Consider the following 27,043-nt stretch of genomic DNA (forward strand, 5'->3'; position numbering starts at 1 on the left):
GATCTCGAATGTCTTTAATTTTGTTGAGATGTTCCTGTAAAGACATATGTTCATCCATCATGATGGAGAACAACTGATTTTTGAGAAAAAATGCTCTGCTTTTGTCGGATGTCTCGTGCAGTTCTTTCAACTGTTGCCAGATTTCGGCAGCTGTCTTGCCAGAAGGAATCTGTGGTAACTGATCATCAGCGACAGAGAGCTTGAGAAGCATAACAACCTCTCGATTTCGATCATCAAATTTATCTTGATCGGTACCAGCAGTACCGGGACAAGGCTCTTTGCCCAAAATGAGCTGATCAAGACGCCTGTATTAAAAAATGGTCAGCATTCTTTGTTTCCAAATGTTATAGTTGCTGCCATTAAAGCGTTGATTTCCTTCTAACATCAGATTGGTGAGCGTGGCCATTTTCCCGTTTCTCAAGACACGAAACACAACAAAGGACTCTGGCACGAATTTCAATGCAGATGCCGGCTGATCCGGACAAAATTTGGACAGATGCTGGAAACAAATTTCAAATCTGCTGAAAAAATGAAGTACAGAAAACTTCTGAAAATTTTGAAAATACAAGCTGCTGTCCGATTAAATCTGAAATACCGGCTGTTTGCAGTATGGATGCTCTCTATGGTTTCCGCTGCCTTTACTAATCCAAAGTCACCTCTTTCGGACCAAGAAATGTTGAACCGATAGCTGAAGAGGCTGACTGTTGCATAAAAAAAACAAATTTTGCCGACTGTTACTGCTGGAGAAAGCCGCTGTCACAAATACATCGATGGTGCAACGCCACTAAAGGGAGAGACTGCCGCAAAACGCACACCAGGAATGATTACGTGGTTTGTAATCGGATTTGTGGTAGCCGCCGAAAATGACCCACGATATTAAACAAAACACTGATAGCAAACCCCTCCGTGTACAGAATTCTGAGATAGTCAACGGGATCACACGTTACGTAATTCGTAGATTTTGGAGCAAACAAATAATTCGAAAGCGGTTTCACGGTCCCGATCCCGTCCACGGTGCGTGCTTTTATACGTGCTGCCACGATCTTGACATCCAATTTCAAACCTTTGGCTGCCTCCAACCACACATGCTAATGCGATTAAACTGTCACATTCAATCGAGTAGGGTTTCGATTCTTGCAAAGCATGAAGCTGGTCTGGAATGACTTCCCCGTCGCCTCTGATCTTCCGTGCGTGCTGCGCTGTGCGTGCACGAGAAAACCGGCCACGATCCCGTCCAATTTATGAAGCGTTTATCACGGTGAGCAGAGACACAGAAAAATACGACAGAGAAAACGACAGAGAATACGGATTTAAATGAGGGATTTAAATGAAGAATACGACAGTAACTCAAAGAAAGAATCCAGAAGCAGAATCCATTTCTGTATCGAGATAGACGACTGTAAGCATTTATCACAGTGAGCAAAGCCGAGGCTAAGACTCAGTGAAGGCTACCTGGCTTACAGAGGGCTCGACCTTAGAAAGGAATGAAAGAAAGGACTCAAGAAATTAGAATGCAGAGAGAACAACTGTTCAGGAAATTAGGGCTCTGATACCATAAAAGAATGTTGAATGAATTAATTCAGAATGAGCAAACAACTCAATGATAATACAGAGATATTTACAATAATAGAAACATCAGGTTTCTATGTAGAATATGGAAACAATCAGTTTCATCTAAGAAACTGCTAAAAGAATAAAAATAACCACAGCTAAAAGAATGAGCATTAAATAGTAAATAGAAATATTTTGATATAAATAAAATGATATTACGATACATCTAAATTTGATATCATATGTAAAATAATATTATTTAATGTATTGTTATTGTACAAGTAATTATTCAATTTACTTGTCCGCCTACGGTAGCTCAAGTGGCGATGGCCATGGAATGAAGTCGCATAGAACCGGTGATCTTGGGTTCAAATCTTGTGCTACCTGGAATGAAGTCTCATAGAACCGGAGATCTTGGGTTCGAATCTTGTGCTACCCTCCCTCGTTGACGGGTGAATAATGGACATGTAAAACCGAAAATGAGAGACTCATACCAAACTTAACAAAAAAAATCAATTTACTCAAAATTAATATAAAATTTATATCCACATTTAATGTGTATATATATAACAATTCATTATTCAAATAAATAAATTTATATTAATAAATAAAATAAAAAAATATTAAAAAGTGTGAGCATTAAAAACTCATTTAAATTACTTATAAATGAAAATATTTTGGGAATAAAGGTTAATGCTCAGTAACAATAGAAAAGAAACAAAGAATCAAAAGCTCAAACATATGAAACTTGTATTGGTTGAAAAATATTAAAATAGAGTGTTCCAACTCAATTTATAAACTTAAGCACGACGCAGTTTCAATTGGAATAGGGTTTTGTGGATTTTTGGGTCGCGCAAAGATAAATTAAAACGCAGTTGTCTATAACGCGACTTTTTGAAAGCCTTTCCGGCCCGTTTTTCCGGTCGAAATCCGGCAGGAATTTATTGGAATCGCAAGTTTGATAGCTAGTTTCTGCACAATGAAAGCATCCCAGGGTTTTTCAGAGTGCTGAATCCAAATATGCAGTTAAAAAACCATTTTAACTGCAACAAATCAAGATTTAACCTCAATTTCTTCCGACGAATTCCGTCACCGGAATGTCTAAAAAATCGCATTATAGACAACTCCAATTAAAACCACCTCACAATACTCTCGAAAACGGTCCCATGTCAACTATTAGAAGTGAACGTTAGGGCAGCTCTAGCAAACCCTAATTCCCTTGAGATCATTTCACAACCATTCAATCCAAATCAAATTGGAAAATAACATGCATGAAAAAGTTAAAAAAGAAAAAATACCAACCAATAAAACCAAAATGAGGAGAAGGGCTGAAACATAGAATATTGAATCTTTTGAAAAAAACACATCCAATGAATGCTTAATAATACAAATAATCACTAATTATCATTTATAAAATACAAATTAATCAAATTATAAATTTAATTACAATCTACACGATATTTATAATTTAAAAACTCTAAAATTTGTAACTTTCTTTCCCATGTAAACACGCTTAGCTATAATTATTCTAGAAGAACAAAATGGTAACAAAGATTAGTATATTCAAAGAAACAACAATAGGGTTTCAATGATCAACATATTTAATCAAAGAACAGGAGGAATCATAAATGAACCAAATGTCTAATTTCACTTATAAGCTCTGTAGATTTAAAATTTAGGGATAGGCCTAAGGAAAAAAAAAAGGAAAAAGGGAGAAACTAATAAAAACAATGTAAAAAGAAGGTACCAATCTAAAAGGTCAATTAACTAAGAAAAATACTGAGGGAAAAAATCATGGGTTTCCAAAATCTTGAGTCAAATAGTTTATATATATATATATATATATACTTCTTACATAAGAATATTATGAGAAAAAGTATTGGTTATCAAAACATTTTTTTTTACAACAGCTCTATCATACTGGGTTGGAGAGCGCCTCTCGGCACAACTAGAGTTGGAAAGAGATAGTTCAAAGAATCTCTCTTTCAGATGGGTCTAAAATGTTTAATAACCATTTTGTTTAGTATTCTCTTCCTTCATAGTGTGATTTTGGTAGATGCCATAGGGGTTGCTTGAATTTTTTATATAGTGCTTCAAGGGAAATGATTAGTGAACAAAAAACAAATTGTTGGTTTCTTTGGCTTGAATATTCTCTAGTTATATTCCACATCTATGGAATTATGTCTAGAACTTATCAAAACCTCACTTCTAGAGATAATGCCCTAAATCTCAAGCAAGGGATTGGAGGAATCAAGAGGGAGTCCAATGTCACCTCACCAATCCTCTTCAAAGCTCTAGCTCTCTTTCAAATCAATGGGGTGTTCCCTATAATAGGATTACTAGAAATAATATAATAAAGTCTGAGGTGAAATGAAGAAAAATCTCTAGTAAGACAATTTGGTATGTTTCAAGAAATAAGGTGGATGAGTAGACTAAAGGAAGGCTAGTGTCTTACCAATTGAGAAAATGGGGTCAAAAGATAACTCAAATGGGAGGCTATCCTAATGGGGAACAAGAACCATTGAGACTGAAACGTACAATCTACAAGAATTATTTCCTTGCTATCCTAAATTACGGGAATATAACTAGGGAGTTTATTAGTGCAAATAAACTCTAATACTCATGAAGATTATGATTGGTAGGAATAATGTATTTGTATCCATCCTAGATGCAGGGGTTTCATGGAGCCCATTCAGAGCCAGTTTCGGAGCTGGATCAGTGTCGGGTGAGACAAAATTTGTCTCACTAAATTTTGTGTCCAGTTTCTCGTGTAGGGGATTGCTAGTTTGGGCATTCAATTTTACTCAGAATTCCTCACCACTACATAATAATAAAAACCCTCAACTGTTGCATCGATTTTACCAAGTTGAGTTTTAGGTTGCAGTGTGAATTATTTGGTATTTGCAGTAGCAGATAAATTGTTAAATTAATGAACAATTAGAAAAATAATTTCTAGTTGTTGCAATAGGATTTCAGTTGTGAAATTTCCATAACACCTACTCCACATAATGGAAAGGTGATATGACACTTCTGGAGAGCAGTGATGACCTTGCATATGCAGCATTGCCCCTCTATGGCAAAGCGTTGGCGTCAATTTAGCATCTTAATTTGAATTTTCTTTTGTTCTCTTCTCTCTACTTGATCTTGCATTAGCATGACTAGCTCTCCCAACCTTCTTTCACAAGGGTAGGAACACACAGAGTTACTTCACTTACATAGTTGGAATGCTCAATTATTGTAAACACACTTTTTGATGATGATAGTGAATGTATATATTTGAGCTATATATCTTTTTTCTTGCATGGATTCTCCTTGAATATTTATGGATGCTCTACTAAGAGAGAAATAGACAACAATACCACCACAACGATGAGATCCATGAAACCCAAGAAACCATCTGACCTTTGCTAGTAAGACCATTGTTGAGTTGTTTAGTCAAATCCCAAGACAATTCACTTAGCACCAATGAATAGACAATTTCGTTTAGCACTCAATGGTGAGGGGTTCCATCCATATAGTGAGGCATACCATAGTTCAACTCTTCTACTCTGTGATTTATCAAGAGCTTCTCTTCTTTGACCTTGGATGTTAGGATGGGAACAACTATTGATATCTCATTTTTAATGAGAGACATTCCATCCTCCTCTTCTACAAGAGATGGTAGTAGCACCAACATGTGTTGAGGGTCCCTCCCAAGATCCCTCATGTGTGACATTTCTCGTCTTGGTCTTAGTATTGTGTATTCTTAATAATGAGGTCATTCTGGTATTCACATTAACTTTTTAAGTCATTAGACATTAGATTAGATATGCTTTCATCTTGTTTTTTATAAGAGCAACCCTTGCACCCTCACTTAGTATTGACATATATGTACTTAGCAATCCCATTCACCCCTTTATTGTCATTCGTTGAATATTTATAAATTTATATATCTATTGTTCATTATTTTATAACAATACAAATGAACAATATCTTGTTTTGTTCATGTTAAACTACGTGTTACATTCTCTGTCGTGATTGCACATATTCTATAATACTCTCGTAAATTGTCATAGTACATCTTTTATTTCATTGTGCTTAATTGCGCCAAGTATGGTCAATAATGTGTTTTCAAATTATTGAAAATGAGGTGCTAATATCACCCCCACTAGGATTCAAGTTTCTCCAATGATAAGTTTATGTTTGTGCTCATGCTTGTGGATATGGTAGTGCACACAATAATGGTTGGGGTTAGGAGCAACTCCTAAGCTCTTTTGGCACAATATATAGGCATCACTTAAAAATTCTTAACCAAAAGGATTCTAAATTGAATGGTCTTAGTTGTACTTTCTCCCAAGGATTGAGATGCACTAGTCATATCAGGAAGAGAGGAAGCTGGTTCAATAAAAAAGAGAAAAGCTTCAAGTATGTTTGGCATTAGAAACAATTGTGAATATTTTTGGTTATATAGTTCCTCACACCTAAGTTACTTAACTTCACATTCCATCCCCTCTGATTTATTAGTCCTTATCCATCTAGATATTAATAATGCTTTTATTAATGCTAGTGAGGACGCAAAATTAATTAATAAAAATGGGGAAATTACATGGAAAGAGATAAATTAATGGACAAATTACATCAAGATCAACCCAATATCATTAGATCATTCTTAATTGAAAAAAATATATACATAAGAGTAAACTTCATATCTTATTCTCTACAGAAAAATTTGTTGTACTTTATCCCAAATTCTATAAACATCTTAACAAAATAAATGTCATAGCTTACAAAATACAAATACAATTACTGATCAAGATTGTCCAATATTCTACATGGAAAAGCCCTTATATAAATATAATAACAGTGATAGATTACATATATATTGAAAATAACAATAAAAATATAAACTTAGCAATATTATAACAAGAAAATTAGAAAACAAGGAAATAAAGAAAAACCTAATAGAATGGTTCAAGAAACCAATTGAGGAGGTTATCTGGGAATGAATAATATTCGCGAAACTATATAGTTTATACTATATAGTGATGAATTGCAAGTTGTGATACTGTTTCTAACCTATAACAAAATAACATACCTAAACTTAAAAAACTTGAAACATCCTCGGGAGAAATGTATTCATAGAATAGTGAGCCAGGAAGTGTGACCTTTATTGCATAGTTCACGGTGATGAATGCTGGGAGTTTTTGCAATGGACATTTTCATGTCCTCACCCGAGATATTCAATAGGATGGATGTATCACCAAATGATATGTTCATGTACTCACTTGAGATATCCAATACGATGGACGTGTAAAATAGGTTGCATTGCATAATACTTCTGGTTTATATTTCTAAGTTACGGTGACACTGACCATGGTATTTATATATAAGTTCCAAGTTCATAGAAACATTTTGGATGCATTTATGAGAGGACCCTGCACACTGCTAAATTTATGTTGGAACCAAGTCTTCGTTAACTTGTTAATAATGGTTGAGTTTTTGTATTGGAGTGTGATTTTTTGGAGTGGTAGATTTTTAGTTGTAAAGAAAATTTGTGATTAAATTTTTATTTTAGTGGTTTAAACCATAATTACCCAATAGTTAGTATTAGAAAAATAAATACAAAAATTAGATGAAAATTTGATTAGGTTCATTGTAGCTTCGCTCAAATGACAGAAAATTCACAATTTATAGGTTATTGGAGAGATTTGTTAATTTGCGTGTCTCTGAGAATAGTAAGGGATGACAGAAAATTTACGGTTTATAGTTTATTGCAGGGATTTGTTAATTTGAGTCTCTGAGAATAGTAAGTGCAGTGATTCGTAAGGGATTTCTTAATTTGCATCCCTGAGAATAGTAAGTGCAGTGATCCCTAAGCACAAAATAGATAACTGCGGCATGGTAGGTAAGAAATGGAAAGGCTCTGGGATTGTAGGTAGGAAATGGAAACAAATTGGGAGTGGAGAAAATTTTCTAGTTTTTAATTTCAGTGTTGGTTTAAAGGGTTTAAAACATTTAGATAATAAAGAAATAAAGAATTTGAGCAAAATCTTGAAGAGTAAATTTTAGAATATTTGATTGATTTTTTAAATATAATATATTTATATAAAGAATAACTTTATAAAAATAAGTTTTGAATATTTAATGTCAAACCGACATTTGCGGATAACAGCCAGAGGTGGCTGTCCTCACTGTTGGTTTGACAACTGAGTTTGATAGGATTTTCCACCTTTTCAAAAGAAAAAAAAAAAAAAAAAAAGTTTTGAATATTTAATTTTTAAAAATGTATTAGTTATAAAAGCTTTTAGATAAAGTTTGAATTTAAAGTTGGGTAGTTTTGAGTTTTGAATATTTATTTTTTTAAATAGATATTAATCATAAAACATTTTTAGATAAGATTTAAAAGTAAGATGAAAGTTTTGAATTTTGAAAAGATGAGAGATTTTGGAGATAAGACAAGTGTGGTTGTAGTTTTGGTAAGTAAACTGTAATTTTAAAATTGTTTATATTGATTAAAATTATTAAAAATTATTTAAATTTCAAAATGAATGGGAAGAAAATGACAAGGCATTGTTTTTACAAGAAAACGAGTATATATATGTTTAAGATATATACTCTCCAATTTTTTTGGAATTGAAAAATTTTCATCCAAATTTTTATCTTATCAATGCGAACGAGAACTTGATAGCTATAATTTAAACTGGTTTTTTTACTGCATTTATGGATTCAACACCTTCTAAAACCCTTAAACACTTCGATTGTGAAAAGTTCACCTCTCAAACTTGTGATTTCAATGAATACTACCATATTGTAAACAAAATAAATTAGAAAATAAACACTTGAGAATCTTATTTTCTTTCTTAAATAGGCATTTACATTAGAATATGTTTATAAGATACTTTTGTAATATTAATGGCCCTGAGGCAAGCAGTTTTTAATTTAAATCTATAATTTCAGTTAATTTATTTTGGCTTTCAATGTAATGTTAGGGAGAAAAATGATTTTGATTTAGTAATTTTATTGAATTTTATTAATCAGGATTACATATAAATATATATTTTGATTTTATTTGATATATATATATATATATATATATTTTTTTTTTTTTTTTTATCTTTTCATTTAAATATTTACAAAATAGGTATATGTAGTATTCAAGACTCTCGTTCATAACCCTTTCTGCTAAACGTGATCTTTGTATTTCTTCCCATTTAATTATTTACATAAATATTTACAGTATGCCATAATCACCAAGATCAGGTATCTAGTATCAAATATTCTACTGAATTGAACTTTTCATTACCCGTTTGTGGAAAATGTTTACTAGCGTAATGGTAAGAAATTTTTAGCAGAGTGTATCCATATAGATTCGAAACATAAGAAGTAATTTTGTTTTAATAGTTAGTTAGCTATTCTTAGTTCGCAATTGCGTTTATTTCTTTCCTATGAAACAAAGTTTTCATTAATTAACATTGTAATCTTTATAAAATTTGTGTAGATGTTCAACGAACAAAACTATGACATGGCTATTGTCTGCTTTGAGAGGGCCGGCGATTCAAATATGGCCAAATGGGCAAAAGCTGCAAGCCTCCGACAGTCTGGTCAGAGACTTCTTGAGCTCAATCCTGAATCTGCAAAATGCTTGTTGAGAGAAGCAGCAGAAATTTTCTTGGTTATCGAGAAGCCAGACTCGGCTGCTAACTGCTATATTGTATTAGGAGAGTACAAAAAAGCTGGTAAGTGTAGCTTTTCTAATCTATGAGTTTCAAAGCTATGTTTTCTTCAGCTATTGACTTAATCAATTTTTTTTACATATTAACCGTTATATAATCTTATTAGTCCTTGCCATCTGGCAATGGCCAGGGATTATAGTAATCGAAATGGGTCACTTTAGCATTACTTTGTGTGATCTTGTATGACTTATATGACTTATAGCTTAATGTTTTTTTTGAGTCGATTTTTTTACCGCTAATGAAATTTCAGTTTCAATTTTCATCGTCTTATTTGGCCTCATACCAAGGCATGTGAGGCCATATGAGGCATGTGAGGCCAAAGCTTAGGGTAAAATAGATATTAAACAACCATTTGAAACGATATGAATTAATATTAACATTAAATCTTAAACATTTTATGTTAAACCACATGTACCACTATTGCATGTACCACTGCTACAATACAATAGCATATGTACCCCTGCCACTGCATGTACCACTGTTACATGTATGCCTGCCACCATATCTATGCCTTTTGTGGGCATGTAACAGGTGCCAACTTTCCTCTCTACTGTGCATTAACAATATTAATATTTCTTTGCTTAAAGAGCTACAATAAAATTCAAATTCATTCACTTGAATAGGTAGAGAACTCATCGGATGAACCAGGCACCAGGCGCAGGGACTAACTAGTTCTTATTGCCAGCTGAAGGTGGATGGTCTTCAGGCGGAGGGAGGAACAGAGCGAGTGTTGGTCGAACACGGATGGCTGTTGTTTGCTGGATGGTTGTTGTTTGCTGGGAGAATCCACCAGGATCACTCATCCCTGGAACAGCTGGTGCTTCATCCCTAATATCCGGCTCGATGCAGATGAAGATGACAGAACGATGGTTATTCGTGCCTGGCTAGAGAGAGAGACAGATCCACTTATCAGGATACGCTGGGGGCATCCCATGCGGCCGATGGTGTTATAGGATCGATAGCTAATACCCCATCAACAATTATGGTGGCGCTACTACCTCATCTAGCCAGAACCAATAGGTTATCTCTTTCTTGCGTGATATGAATAGAGCTTCAGGCAAGCAGCTTAGCCAAGGCAACAGCAAAAGTAGTAGTTCTTCCACGACATGCTTAGAGTAGTAGTTCTTCCACGGCATGCTCAGAGAAAGACTTCCTCCATGGCATAGCTCAGTCATTCAACCAATGAGAAGTTTTTGTTCAATCTGTATCAAGCTTCCTGGGTGCCTGCTGCAAAGGTGTAGCTCTGCTGGTAGTAACCCAAAATTCATAGGCGTCCCTGTTGGAGCACATCATTGTCAGTGTTTAAGGGCAATGTCCAGGAAAAAAGTTCAATACCTAAACGCCAGGCTTCTAGTAAGACCTCTTTATTAAGCCTCTCTATCTTTTTCGTTCAGGCGTCTTAATCATTTTTTTTCTCAACATTTTTTTATATACGTAATTAACCACCACTATGTGGGAGATGAGCTCCTGCAGCACTGACCAGAGCTTCTAAGCGATTACCTATCCCCATATTCATAGCTAAGCTGAATAGTTCATTTTCATGCATTTTCATGCGGATGAAACCAACCTACTCAAAATAGAGAAAGTTGCTGAAAAGCCAAAAATGTTTACGCAAAATCAAAAGAGATTCTTATTCTGTTGGCCTCAATTGCTCCAACAGCTCACAGGATTACAGCCAAACGACGAAGCCCTTCATCATACTATTAGCAACCAAAAATTTGGTATGATCTTCGAGCTATAAGCTTCCTCGTCAGATCATTTATCTCTCTCCGGCATTGAACCGTACGAATAGAGTCTTTGAAATGAGTCCTATATATGTGAAAAAAACTCCAATTCAATTTCTCTCGACCTGCATTTCTTCTTACTAATTAATAGCGAGTCATGTCGATTCTTACAATATTCACTTTATTCTTACAGTATTCACTTATTTAAGTCGATCGACAGGAAATAGCAACCTAACCTTTGGTCGAGTGCATTTCCGCTCCCAACTGCCCCCTTTTCTCCTGCTGAATGGATCGTTGTCTCTAATAGATACAATCACTCATTGCTTTATGGATTGAATACAGGGGGGAAACTTGTTGCGGCTAGTGAATCCAGAAAGACTGTTAATCCAGAAACCAATCCAAGTGTACTAGCTCGCTCGCTTGCTAAGGGACAGAGTTATCATGGTTGCTTTCTCTGCTTAGACCTCCCGGCTAGGTCTTGAAGGTATTCAGACTTTTCTCTATTTAAGCTTCTTTCTGGATAAAGACTAGCTTCTAACTAACTAACAGAAGGAGGAGAGCATTAACAATGGGATTTTGTGCTGCTTAGCTTCTAACTAACTGAAGGAGGAGAGCACTAACAACTGGATTTTGCGCTGCTTGACCCCTGCCATGCAGAAGACACCTGCCATTCATGCAAACACCGCATATAAGGAACTTCGTAATCATCGATTTATAATTGATTTCATGTTATCGATCCTATAACACCATCGACAGGGGAACCCATGTATGTTCAAATGGGTAGTAGGGACCCACGTATGTTCAAATGGGCAGGTAGGGACCCACGTATGTCAAAATGTGAAGTAGGGATGTCAGATGATGAAGTGGAATCCGACAATAGAAAAGACTAGACATGAAGGTATTCATTGCCAGTTAGTTTTGAGGTTGCTCTCTGGCCTGATATTCCTGGCTTTTATCCCACTGATCCTACTATTGGTATCAATTATTCGCTGTTGAGCCACATATATTTTCCTACCAGAAAAGGTCGGGTTCTGAATGAGGAAATTTCCTCCTACTCTTTCTGATTCTCCACGGTCAGGCTCTCAAAACCTGGCAAGAGCAAAAAAGAGAAGCAAAGAGAACCGGGTTACATCAATTCTAAAAAACTATTATAAACTGAAAGCTAGGCTACAGGGATTGAAATCCCCCCACCCAGTAAGTAAGGCGAGTAACATATCTGGATCTATTATGAGAGCAGACGGAGATCCCATACGATGCTAAAGAAAGCGTAATTACATCTCTAATTACCAGCAACATTTTTAAAGGTCCCATTTCTTTATGGGAAGAATAAGGGCGAGTAACATATCTGAATCTATTATGAGAAACTGCAAGAGGCTCAGATACATGTTTGCCTCCAGTTCACATGCGTCTCAGACTATCAATATCGAAATCCAATGTACTTTCAAGCCATCAATTGCAATTTTTGCTTCTAACTTAGATGCTATTGGTGCTACTAATTACTGGTATTACTGCTGATAAAAAAACTCCTCTTCGCCATTATTTTTCTTTCTAAAGCAGGGACTAGCTGCTCTGCAGCCCCCTTGTTCTATTATTTTATCCGTTATAAACCAAGATTACATGGAGAGTGTAAAACTGAGGGACAAAAGACAATGAAAAGGAGTAAATTGTACATCTCTTGAAACTTGGATTTGTTAACATTAAAACAGGAAACATCAGGTTGTTTTATGTATTGCCACTGGGAGGTGCTATTGCATATTGCAGTCAGTGGCCGCTTTTCCTGATTTGAAATCTAGAATATCATGTTTTAGTTAGTTTTATTTTGTTTTTGTTAGGTAGTTACAATAAAATTTTGTAGATGGAAAGTTTAGAGATATTTTAGGTACTAATTGCCATCTTGAATATATTATATGGAAATTACCTATTATCATTGAGAAGGTCTCACTCCACATTTCAATTTAAAGAAAGAAGTTACCTAAGCTATGGGAAATCCTTATAATAGATAAAGGAGGAAGCTAGACTGCTATAGCATGTAATAAAGCTATGGTTCACTAATTCCAATTGATTGAATTTTTTGAGAATACTTGACTAAATAGACTCAAAAATTCATGGAGAATCATCTATAAAGATTTTATAACCATAATAATGGATATGCTAATTTCAATTCACACTTGCATAACTGTTGTTACTAAATCTACACTCTATGTAAACTACTAGAAAATACCAAGTGGGAGTAACCCAAAGTAATTATGTCTAACACTGGATCTTAAATATGCCCATTATTGCCTCTTGGTCTACATCTCATCTAGGCTTACAAACACCTAAGTTTTTCTATGAAACTCAAATACATATATTGTCAATGGTTTTGTAAATATGTCAATCAATCATTCTTTCAATTTACAAGATTCCAAGTAGATTTCTCCATTGTTTACGAGCTCTCTAATGAAGTGACATCCCGTATCAATATGTTTTCTTTTTTGATGAAAAACATGGTTATTTGATAAGGCTATTGCAGAGTTGTTGGCACAATACACTATAGTTGGTCCCTTTTGTTCTTGTTGTAGATCACCCAATATTCTACATAGCCAAATTGCTTAACAAGCTAATGTTGTTGCTGTTACATACTCTTCTTCAGCAAATGAGATTGTTACAATGGGATTCTTCTTGGATGCCCATGAAATCAAACTTGAACCAAGATGAAAAACATCTCCCGACGTACACTTCCTATCATCCATGCTACATGCAAAACCACTATTAGTATATCCAACCAAAGTGTTGGCGTATAATATGCCATATCATGTTGTTCCAACAATATATCTCAAAATTAATTTTCCAACTTGCAAGTATGAGCCTTTTGGAGAGTCCATGAACTTGGAAATCAAACTAAAAGCATAGATAATGTCTGGACTAGTGGTAGTAAAGTACATAAGACTACCCAATATCTTGAATAGAGTTGGATCTATGTTCGATCCTATATCTATTTTGTTGAGCCTCGTTTCTATTGCAATTGCATTTGAAGTTGGTTTACAATTCATTATTCCGAATCTCTTTGCCACATCCATGGCATACCTTGCTTGAAAATAAAAAATACTTGAATATGGTTGAATGCCTTCAACACCAAGAAAGAAAGAATCTCATTAACCCCAAAACACTTTCTTCCTAGTTGGTTTAAACTTGACTACCAACAAATTCCATGTGAAGATCATGTCATTAAGATACAAACAAACAATTATAATCTATCCTTGCTCATTCACTTTTGTATATAATGTAGGCTCATTGCTTCTTCTTTCAAATCCATTGCCTATCATATATGAATCAATCCTACCATACCAAGCTATAGGAGTTTGCTCAAGTCCATAGAGAGTTTTATTCATAGTGTATAACTTATTTTCATGATCTTTTATCACATATTCTGGCGGTTGCTCCACATATAATCTTCTAAAATATTGTTCAAGAATGTTAACTTGATGTCCATCTAATAAACTTTCCACATGTTCTAAGTTGTTATGGCTAGGACAACTCTAACTATATCTTATCTTGTAGCTGGTGAAAAGATCTCACCATAATCCACTATAGACCATTATGCAAATCTTTCTGCAACCAATCTAGTTGTGTACTTTTCAACTTCTTTTTTTTCATTGAGTTCTGTTTAGCATGCCCAATTTAGACCTGTGCAATAATTACCTTCTACTAATTCTACTAGATTCCATGTATCATTCTTCTCAATGGAATCCATCTCTTCATCCATTGCTTTGACTCAATTTTCATCTCTCACTTCCTCTTCAAAACATGTCGGTCGGTTGAAAACTAAACAATTCTAAACTTGAATTCACATCTACGTCTTCATATATTTTTCTCAAACATCTATTCTTTCTAGGTTGTAAGGAATCATTTGTAGGATTAGCTTCTGATCAGGTGCTCAAAAAAATAGATCAAAATTCAAAGTTGTCGGACCGGTGTGGAACCTAGACGACCGTGTAGTGCTCGTCATCCTAAATCCAGTTCAACTCGTTTCGTGCGAAACAGACACCGTATGCTCCCAGAATCATGTTTTGTTCACTTCCTCAAACATGCGAATTTAAAAAAAAATTGACAGCCCAGTCAGCAGTCCATATTGATGATGTGGCACTGACTGGGCAGGTGTATGGTCAACATTCTTCAGCAAATCGTCTATTGCCAAGTGGCACATTCTGATTGGTTCGAAATTTGGTGTTTTGATTGGTTGGATTGGTGGCCAACCATGGGCTGACACGTGGCCCAACCAGAGGCCGCCACATGGCAGCCCAGGGGCCACCAAAAATATGGGTCAAGTCTGGGCAAAGGCAGTGGGGGTCGAACTCGCTACCAACAATAACTGAGCAAAGTGTGTCGCCAATACACCATACACATGATTCTTAATATATATGGTGCACGAGTTTCATTTGAATTCAAATGCGCGCCATATCGGAGGAGGGGCCAGCCCACGAGGAGTCGACCCTTGGTCGTGCCTTTACCATGTAACCACTAGTGAGTGGTGTGGGGGCCCGGTTAGCGAGGGCGGGCCATTGGCCTTAGCACCAGGCACGTGGTCCCCCCACGTGCCCAAATTTTTCAGAATTTAGGCGTTAGCGGAAAATTAAAGTGTCTCACAATTTCGCTCGAATTTCGGCAATTCGGGTGAAATTGTCGCTCTGTTAGCGCATTTTGGGGCAAATTTGTAGGATGGTGCCGGATTTTGGGGAATTTGTGGTGTGTTTAGCAGAAGATTGGGAAAGGCCATAACTTCTTCAGTTTTTGACCAAAACAATACCAGAAAGAGGCTACACAAGCATTTTTGGGCATTCTGGAGCCATTGGAACAAGTGTCAGAGCTTTATAAGCCATTATAAACTGATGTATTCACATTTTTGAGCTTAATAGAGAGGGCCAAGCCATTGGAAGCTGGACCAAGGAGACGTAGCCCAAGAGAGGTGAACTCCTTCATCATGAGCTGTTGTGATACTGTTTATGGTGATGTTTATGTATGTTATATGTTGTTGTTCAGTCATTTGTTTATGTTAATTTGCACATAAAAATTACATAAAAGAACTCAAAAACCCATGTTTAAACTTGCAAATAATTTCATAAATCTTTAAGCATATTCAATATATTCTGAAAAGGAAATTTAGCACAACAAACACTAATTTCCCCAATCAGATCAAGTTTGGTATCAGAGCTCTTGGTTTTATTTGTGCAAGAAGGATTTAACTATTTGCAAGTGAATGTCATGCTTACAAGGTTAAAACTCAAGAGAACAGAAGGGAAGCTGGTTGAAATCCCTGAAGTTGGGTCAAAGGGAAGGAGGGCAAGGTTGCCACAATCTCCACTACCAATTCTTCCTCAAGTTGTAGTTGAGACTCCAGTGAGCATGTCTCATGAAAGAGAACCTACAAACATGACAAAGGATGAGAAAGTCTTCAGGAAGGCTTTCTTTGATATGAAAAAGATGGTGAAGGTCCTCTATGAAGAGAGAAATACCAGACTACAGGGTGAAAGCTCCAAACCTCCCAAAGGAGAAGGTTCTTCAGGAGGAGGAGGTAATGGAAATGGAGGTAAACCTCCACCCTCTCCACCATTTTCTTCATCTTCTTCTTCACGGGCATCTTCACCCTCTTCCACTAACACAATCCTTACTCATACTCATCAACATACCTCAAGAGGAACTAGTAAATCACCCTTGTTAAAACTTGATGTTAAATTTGAACTACCCATGTATAATGGTGAAGTGAATGCAGAGAAGCTTGACAATTGGGTTCATCAGTTGGAGGTTTATTGCAGAATTCAAAACCTTCAAGAGGATGACATAAAGATTCAATTAGCTTCCTTGAGGTTGGAGGGTGCAGCACTAGTATGGTGGGAATCAAAGACACAAGAAGAGATAAAAAAACATGGTAAGATCTCAATTTCTTGGTTTGATTTCATTGTTGCAATTAAAAGACAATTCTACCCTCTAGCTTATACGCAGAAAGCCATCATGAATTGACAGAACTTTAGACAAATTAAAGGTCAAAATGTGCAAGATTACACCCAAGAATTCAGAAAAAAAGGTCTCTAATGTTAGGTGTATATTTGCAATCACAAGACACGTTGTTGAAGTACATAGGGGGATTACACAATTACCTTAGGCATACTATCCTTATGTTTAATCCCAATAATCTAGATGAGGTGTGTGTGCAAGCCACTCATCTTGAGGCAAGAGGGAAAAACACTCCAGAAGAGGGTAGTAAAAAGTCATTTAAAAGTAAAGGAAAAGAAAAGGGTTTCAAAGGTAAAGGAAAGAAAAATGCATCCATTAAGGAAGGAGAGAAATTAATATGCAAGCATTGTTCCAAAAAGGGTCACGATGAAGCTCGTTGTTGGAAGCTTCATCCTAAGATGAAACCAAAGAAATTCAACAAGAAGAGAAAACAAAAGAAAACTGCAACCACTCAACAGGATTTGGGATCCGATTCAGGTGATGAAACTAAAATTACAACCATGGGTATGAAGGGAAAATAATCCATTGCTAGCACTAGTACTTCAAATTCACACAATAAAACTCCAAATGAAAAGAGGAGGATAGAAATTTTTCACATAAGGGTGATCTCCTGTGTTGCATGGGTACCCACACCCGGGGGTGGGGTTCTCGAACCTGTCCCGGGTTCACGCACCCAAGTACTGGATTCGGGTACGGGTTCTTCCCAGACGAACCCAGAAGAACCGGGTTCTTCCATGAAGAACTGGGTTCTTCAAAAAAAAAATTTGGGTTCTTTTCCTTTAACGGGTTCTTGGGTTCTTCGGGTTCTTCGGTTGGGTTCTTTGGGTTTTTCATAAAAAAACTATATTAAAAATTTAATTTTCAAATAATTTTTTTATTGAAATTTAAAAAATAACTTATAACAAAGGTAAAACTTATAACAAAACCTAAAAAACCCTAAATCAATTCTTGTAAATCAATTTGGAATGAAACATTCGTCCACGGTCCTTACCATCAAAACCTGTGTTGCACGGGTACCCGCACCTGGTTTTTTAAGTTTTTTACAAGTCTTGTTTTTTAAGAATTCTTGTAAATCAATTTGGAATGAAACATTCATTCCCGAGCCAAATAACCATCAAATTATAAACTGTAAATGCACACATATAGGTCCAGACATTTTCGGTCAAATAGAAAGTAGGATTGAGACCAGCCATAAGCTGTAATCAGCTGATGCTGTTAAATGGCGAAGGGCTATTTTGGACAATGGCTAAATTAAGTATCAAAATCTACCAATTTCTCACAGCGTTCTGATAACATCATGTTAAGATTAAAACTAGGAAAATATGCCTAAATCATATATGGTCTCTACAGACTTATACACCAAGTAATCTCTAAAAACTGCGAAGATGTTTTATGTTTAGATAATTAATATTCAGGCAGAGCTTCGCACTCAATGACAAACTATCCCTCAAGCCATCATATGGATGTTGTGCATTTTATTGGGAAACAAAGACTGATAAGCGTGTTTTGTGGAAGGGTAAGGCTGCCACTGTTTTTGGGATTGCTTTACCACAGAGCACACCATGCATGGGGCAAGTGGATGATTAGACATCAAGAAAATTCTAGACCACTATCAGGTTGAGAAGAATCTCCTATGAAAAAATTGTGTTTTTATATGGGAGAGACTAAACATTCAAAGAAAAGTTACAAGCTCAAGCTCCAGCCAGAATGAACAATTTCAATAAGGAGAGAAGTTGTCTTGAAATTAGAGCAGGAGGTAGAAATGCTAACACTCCTTAGCTGTGTAGGAGGAAGGGTCTGTACAACCACAGCCTGATTCATTGATAGGCATCCTTGCAAATGAACCTAAGCTGCATAGTTATTTTAAAGCCTGTGTGTGACAAAATCTGTCCCAAGTTTCAACAAAATAGCTGAGTCTAGCATTATCCTAGTATGTATTTTGAATTTTCAGTTTTAGTAGTAGCCTTGAGCTCTCTCACATCGCTGTCACAGTGTCATGGTTACACGGAAAAGATTCAAAAGAACAATTTTTTGGTGATAAATTTTGAAATTTCAATGTCAATGTTGAATGTTCAATGATGTGCATGTTTAAATGATTATCATTAAATTTTTCTTGTTTAAAGTTGAAAAAATATACAAATTCAAATTTCATATATATTATTAATTATAAATTTATAATTTATAAAATATAATTATTAAAATTTAATATTATTATATTACCCGACGAACCCACGCACCCTGTTTCCAAAAATGCCGTCCCCGTCCCCGTCCCCGCACCCACGTTTCCTGGCAACATAGGTGATCTCAAAACATAGCAAAATTCATACTTCTTTTTATATTGTCTCTCAAGCCAATGTCATCTCTGAAAATATTGTCAAAAGTTTAAACTTGGAAACCATTCCACATCATAAATCATATCCATTAGGATGGGTGTGTGACAATGCACAATTGCAAGTAACTAGAAAGTCTAAACTGAAATTCGCCATTACTGCAAATTTCCTAGATGAAGTGGAGCTTGATGTTGTGCCATTAGACATATGTGGTATAGTTTTGGGCGACCCATATCTCTATAACATAAAATCTATCTTCCATAGACATGAAAAAATATACTATTTGTTCAAAGATGGAGTAGAATATATTGTGAGAGCTCATAGCAAGAAACTAAATATTTCACTTGTTAATGCGGGGCAGATGAAAACACTAGTGAATTCAAGCAAGAATTTTGTGCTTCTAATGATCAAACCCAAGAATGATGTTGATAATGAAGTTTTTCAAGGTTGTGATTCAAGATTGAAATCTGAATTGGTTGATGTTTTTAATTAATATGATGAGATGTTTCAGGAACCAAAAGGATTGCCTCCCAAGAGAGGAATCCAACATGAGATATAGTTGCAGCAAGATAGTCCTTTTCCTCACATTGGCATGTACATGATGTCAATGATGGAAAGTGCAAAAATTAAACGAAAATTCAAGAGTTGTTTGATAAAGGGATCATCAGGCTAAGTTCTTCGCCTTCTGGTTCACCTATTGTTTTGGTGCCAAAGAAGGATGGAATGGCGCATGCGTGTGGACTTCCGTGCATTGAACAAGATTAAGGTAAAGAACCGTTACCCACTGCCTAGAATAGATGATTTACTTGATCAATTGAAAGATGCAAAGTATTTTACTAAGTTGGACTTAAGGAGTGGCTAATATCAAATTAGAATTGTTGAAGGAGACATTTGGAAGACAACATTCAAAACAAAACAAGGTTTGTTTGAATGGCTAGTTATGTCTTTTGGTTTATGTAATGCTCTTGCTAGCTTCATGAGTGTGATGAATGATTTGTTGAGGCCATTTCTTGATGAGTTTGTTATAGTATACTTAGATGACATCTTAATTTTTAGTAAATCTCGTGATGAACATGTTATGCATGTGAGAAAAGTACTTGATGTCGTACAAAAATAACAGTTGTATCTAAAGATGTCAAAGTGTGAGTTTGGAAAAACTTCTTTAGTTTACTTGGGACATATTGTTGGAGGAGGTGAGTTGAAAATAGATCCCTCCAAGGTTGATGTGATTTTGAATTGACTAAGGCCCAAGACAGTTACTGAGGTAAGAAGTTTTTTGGGAGAAACAAAATATTGGAGGAAATTCATTGCTAAATTTTCTTCTATAGCAACTCCTTTGCATGCATTGACAAGTGTGAAAAAGTTTTTTCAGTGGGGAGTCAAACAACAAAGGGCCTTTGTTGCATTGAAGGAAAAGATCAGTTCAGCTCCAGTACTTGCACTTCCAGACTTGAGATAGTCGTTTGAGATCCAGACTAATGCTTGTGACTACGCCATGGGTGTAGTCCTCATGCAACATGGTAAGCCTATCTATTTTCATTCGAAAATTTTCAATGGTGCAGTGATTACTAATTATCCTACATATGACAAGGAATTGTATGCATTGGGGTAAAGTGTGAAAAAGTGGAAACACTACTTGATGGGTGTTAAACACTTGCATGGCAAAGGCAATATGAAAGATAAACATTAGATTGCTTTTCTTATTCACAATGATATATATTTATAATACATAGAAATGACCCTTGGTTTCATATTCCAAGTGGTCCCTTGGACTCCCTTTGACTGTTCAGCTTCCACACCAACCCTTAGAGGATTAGGTGTCCAACATTCCCCCCCTTAATCCGAAGGGTTATGTATGAGTCCAAGAAGAGAGTTGTAATACAGAACGTGCAAAAATGCATGGCAGCACTACGCTGAATGTGCTCTCTGAAATGTTGGTATCAAGGGATGTGGTTTAAGGATGACCACCAACACTGAAATGCTTAGTGTTCCCAGAACTCTTCCAGGTCTGGCAAGAAGTTAAGGTCTTCTGCTAACCTTCAACCTTAAAAGGGAGGTCTCAACCTGTGATGGTTTAAGGATTACCACCAACTCTAGAATGCTTAATGCAATTCCTAGAACTCTTCCAAAATTGGCAAGAATTTGAAGTCTTCTTCTAGAGGAAGTGTCCCCAATTCTTTGAAGAGGCATCACACACTGAAGGCATGCACAGGGGCATATTTGTCTCTGGCTACAACTCTGAATTTGGTATGGCAAGTTGTGGCTCAGGCTCACTTGATGTGGCTTTGAAGCTTGTAGATGACCATCACTTCTCCCCCCCTGTCAGATACAAGGTGAGATGATGGAGAAAACTCAACTGCAAGATTGTTCAATACTCTAGAACAAGTTCTGACATATGACTGAAATATCTTCTTGGCTATTGAAGCCCATTGCCAAGAAGCGATCCATCCAAGATGAATCTTTGTTCTTGCAAGAGGCTTGTTTTTGAAGCATGTGTTTGAAGAATGACTGGTTTTATGATAGTACTTACATGGATGAATATCAAAAAAATGATCTTTCATATGGCCAACTCTGTCAGAGTGTTCGCATTTAACAATCTGTTGTTGTTATTGTGGAAGAGGAGCAGAATCTGGAATAGCTGAAAGTGAACTGTCATGAAAGAATCCAACACTCTAAAACTGGATGGGATTTTAGTAATCTAGAATATGAAAGGACACATCCTTGTCATATCCAAGACCAGTTCTATGCTTGTTGTGGACAAGCTCTTCCCAAGGTCTGATGACTGTCTTAGGAAGTGCAGATTGAACTTCTGTATCTATTTGCAAATGTGCTTTTGAAATGAGCACTTGATCTTAATCAACCTTGTTGACTTGATGACTTGTTGGCTGCTGGTAGCATCCTGTTTCAAAGTCAGATAGGGGATTGTTCTGAACAAAAACAAGTTCATAATGATGCCTTTTCTGCTGTAACTTATCTTGCTGAAGTTGAGATTCAAGCTGCAAAAATTCCATGTTTTCTTGTACATTTTTCAAACAAGTTTGAATGTCTGCGACAATGGCTTTGTCAATCATAATTGTATTATCCATAGTAGAATGTATTAGAGTATTCAGTAATTCTAATACAACACCCATTCTATCCATTTCATAATAATGTCACTGCAAAAAAATTGATTGGCATACAACTTTGTTTTCAAAAAATCTTCAAGTATGTAGGCTCTCAATATGCCTCCCACATACCATATTATATACTACTTTCATGGCATGCCATACATACCTTTCATGTCATACCATACATACCTATACCTATGATATGTTCATCACATATAACACATGGCCTTCACATTATATGCCATATAAAAGGGCCAACGTGCTCACGTTTTATGGTCTTCAAAACATATCACTCAACATATGAGCCAAGGTTCGAATTTAATATGTATGAAAAAATATATATATCCACCATTATCTATACCATAAGGCTTCCTTTTAAAAACTCAACTCATATATAAAACAACCATTTAAAGGTTATCATATGCCCACATTAAAGGTATTTAAAAACTTCAATGCACTTTCCAATGGATTCCATCCCATATGCACTCAAGCTATCATACTGTATATAATTCATATATATATGGAGTGAATTCACCACACATGATGACTATTCAACAAGCTTTTAAAACTACGACCTCAAAAATTCCAATGCATGACCTTTCAAGGCTCAATGTACATACCATAACAAGGCTCAAACACACTAGGCCATGAACACACGATCTAATCGGTTGTAATCCATACTCACCGCACCAGAGAAAACGCAGGTAAACGAACAGTCAAGGAGCAGATAGGGAGTGCATCAGTTGTGTTTTTGTCAATGCATAGTTCTTCAGGGCACTCCGGGTTTTGAACACACATGAATTAACAATGCACATTGCCTCTGTTTCGACCATTCTACATCGTCTCCATGTCAAGCAACGTACATTTAAACCAATTCAACTCAATGATTCATATTCAATTCAACAACCACCCTAACGCCAAATCAATCAACATTCAATGCATCAATGAACTCAACACATAAAATACCATGCTCGCTTTATGCTCAGTTCACACAATGGAGCGCCTTTACCAATTAGTTGTGTTTTTGCTTATCAGAAAGTGCTTTAGAAGGAGGTTTCTCATGAAAATCAACTCGCATAACTCTTCAATCGATGATTCAACACGTACAAAGATGCAAAATGAATTGACACCAATACCAATACTGCAATGGGACTGTGAGGAGGGCCGATTGTTTGGAGGGCCGCACGGTGTGGAGTCGCTAACATTCAACGGAGTCGCTAGTATTCAACGCATTGGAGGATGCGTCTCAAATGCATTGCGGCCACATTAGGCTCCATGTTTAGTTGGAGGATTACGCTGCCCATAAATGGAGGCACGAATCCATGCGCCAGTTTACAACCAAATGCAATTACAGCTGCTAGTAGCTGCAATTGCTCTGATGAACCCAAATATGGCTAGTAACATTCTTTATCTTGGAATTTTTCTAGGAAGACCAAAATCCCTATTAAAGATTCTTACTGTTGCCAAGATGGTCTACAAATTTCCAGTATTCCTCGAAAATCTTTGCTTGACCTACTGCGAATAATCAATTAAAGCACCCATCATGTATGTGCATTCGACTTGATGCTAGAATTAGTGAACTATTCTCAACAAAAGGAGCCAGTGGAGAAGCCTATTGTGTTGGAATGTTAATTCCAACTGCAGCCAAGCTCGTGGACACGGCATGGACTATGGCGGCATCAGGACTACGCATCCAAGACCTCAGCACCGGCGTGGATTGACCAGAAAACGGGACGGAATTCTCTCGGGTTGATTTCAGGTGAAAGGAATAAATCGACAAACGAACCCGATGGATTATGGTTGTGGCGCGTGTCATTGGCCTGACATCAGCGAGCGTCATGTTCTCGAGTGGTAAACCTCAGCAATTGTATGCCTTCCGATATCAACCTCCGCCGTCCGATTGTCCTCTTCGTCCTCTGCCGTCGATCTCGGAAGCTGCTGCCCGCCTGCGTCAATTCAATGCATTGCGTGGAGTGTTTGACTTTTCCGCTGACCGCCGAGGATGGAAGCGTTAATGCTCTTAATGGTTGGTCGTAGTTTTTTTTGGTAAAGGCTTTTAATAAGGTTATGGGCTCATACGTACTTATGTTTTTATATGTTTTATATATATTTTTATATATGCACGTTGTCATAAAAGTATACGGTGTGGAGTTTTTAGAATGTGCGTGCTGCACTCTTCATATGTGGTGTGTTGACCATTCGAGAGATGTTGGAGCAGCGAAAAAAACTAAGGGTGAAGCACATCTCGTGTGAACGAATAAAGAATGTGCGTGCTGTAGTTTTTATGGAGGTGTGCCTGCGTGCAAAAATAAGTGATGTTTTTTTTGTTGAGGTGTAGTGTGGCTGCGGCAGCAGCGTATAGTGTGTGTGTCTTCACACATGGAGATATGTAAGAGCGCAGCAGCAAAAGACCAGTGAGCATGGGTCATATGTTTTATACATATGTGTTGATTTTTTTTTGGAGAGCAGAGTGGAGCGAAAAGAATGGTGATGCACAGCAGTGCTATCCATAAATGAAAAACGAAGTGGAGCGCATGTGTTGTAAGTAAATTTTTTTTGTATTGAGTATGCATGGAAATGCAAGAGAAAAGAGCGCTCAAGCTTTCTTGAAATTATGAATGTAATTTACTGCATATGTGTAAAATATTTTTACAGCAGTATGTGTAAAAATAGTTTTACAGCAGTAATGTAAAAATGGGTTTTACAGCAGTAAACCCAGCACAGTGAACTCTCAGGTGGAGAGAAAAGATAGAGTTTTTGTTTTTGCTGAATGCAAGTTTTTGGAAGATCCCTCTGAGTGAAAGAGGATGAATGTGTATCAATGTTTTTGTTTTAATGAATTGAAATGATTTTATGGCTGTGTAATACTCTGTTCTGAGTTTTTGTTTTTTTGAAAGAGGTTCTTTGCAAATGATCTTGGAACAGTAGAAACAGAGCATTGCCTCTGTGGTATTTGCTTGAATGGTTTTTGGTATTTTTCCCATGAAAAATATCCAACATATTGAACCATAACGAGAGGTGTTAACGCTGTGGAGTCAATAGATGACTGTATAAGCGTTATATATTATGGAGGGCAGACCGGTGGTATGGCACATACCTCTCACCTCCACGTTGCCCATTAACTGTGGCTATGTTGAATGTTATGCGGGATTATGAACCAGTGGTAGGAGTGGTAGTATTGCATGTCAGGACGACCTTATTTATGACAACGATGGTATTAACGAAGAAAACGGGTAGTGTGGCTTTCAAAAGACTAATACAATACTTAGATATGAATACAACGCATATATATTCAGCATATGAACCAGCGCACATAACAGAAGGACCTTCAACGCATTTTGTAAAGCACATAACAAAGGGAGAAACTCACTGCGCTAATATGGTCAGACCTTGTTGGCGAGGAGTAGGCACAGATACATTATGCAAAGGATTGTCAGATACCTCTGAGAAATTGAGATCATAGGAAACTCAAACCTGCAGACTTGACGCTACAACTGCTGCAAATAACGCAATGGTCAGACTTCAATGTTTCTGCAATCGAAAATTCAAGAGTAACGTTCTTGCAGGAGGAACACGCATTTTTTTTATTTGGGGAAGTGTGCGCAGAGAATTCAGCTTGATTTTAGCTTAGATGACATTCAAAAGTGCAGCACTAATAGCATAAAATTGATGGATATAATGTCAGAGTCAAGCAGCAATAAAATAGGCAGGGTAGCAAGATGACCAGAAATGCAGCAAAATTGATAGGTAAAGAAAGACCACAAAAACCAGTGGCTCAAATTTAAGCAGGGCAGGAATAAGCCTGCAGCCCTGATACCATGTTAAACACATACATGGCGGAGGCAATATGAAAGATAAACATTAGATTGCTTTTCTTATTCACAATGATACATATTTATAATACATAGGAATGACCCTTGGTTTCATATTCCAAGTGGTCCCTTGGACTCCCTTTAGTTGTTCAGCTTCCACACCAACCCTTAGAGGATTAGGTGTCCAACAATGGGTGAGGAAACAATCATTCACACTGATCATCAACCATTACAATACTTGCAATCTCAATTTAAGTTGCAGCAATCAAGGGACTTCCGATGGATGGGTTTTCTTCAACAATTCCACTTGGTAATAAGGTATAAGAAAGGTATCTACAATAAAGTTGTTGATATGCTTTCTAGGTCTATTATCAGTGCAACTACTTTACTCAAGCATAATTCTGTTTTGCATGAAAGTTATATTGAGCAATATGCATTAGACAATGACTTTCAGGATGTTTATGCAAGCTTGAGTCAAGGTAACCAAGTAGAGGAATTGGATTATCATTTGCATGATAACTTGTTGTACCATCTTGGTAAGCTTTGTATTCCACAGGGAGAAAGAGTCAACATCATAAGAGAAGCACATACTTCTCTTATGGCTGGTCATTTCAGTGTAAGTAAGATAGTGGCACATCTACAGAGGTATTCTTATTGGCCTCGTATGCTTGAAAGTGTGTCATGTTTTATTAAAAGATGTTCATTATGTGCAGTTAGTAAGCTCATCAATAGAAAGTTAGGATTGTACACACCACTTCCAGTTCCTTCACGACCAAGGGAGAGTGTTTCTATGGATTTTGTAGGAGGCCTTGCATT

General features: G+C 36.5%; 1 protein-coding gene across 3 annotated transcripts in view; it reads left to right on the forward strand.

Moving 5' to 3' along the window:
- LOC149214141 (uncharacterized) overlaps positions 1-27,043 on the forward strand; it is a 515,106-nt gene that overhangs the window by 306,945 nt on the left and 181,118 nt on the right. For all 3 annotated transcript variants that reach the window (XM_089392204.1, XM_089392206.1, XM_089392205.1), the window contains one exon: positions 9,029-9,266. In XM_089392204.1, coding sequence (XP_089248330.1) covers positions 9,029-9,266 — 238 coding nt within the window. The remainder of the gene's footprint in view (positions 1-9,028; positions 9,267-27,043) is intronic.

The sequence above is a fragment of the Pinus tabuliformis genome, chromosome 1_1 (assembly GCF_031772625.1).
Source record: "Pinus tabuliformis cultivar Carrire ecotype Pingquan chromosome 1_1, CPIR1, whole genome shotgun sequence".
Taxonomy (NCBI): Eukaryota; Viridiplantae; Streptophyta; class Pinopsida; order Pinales; family Pinaceae; genus Pinus; species Pinus tabuliformis.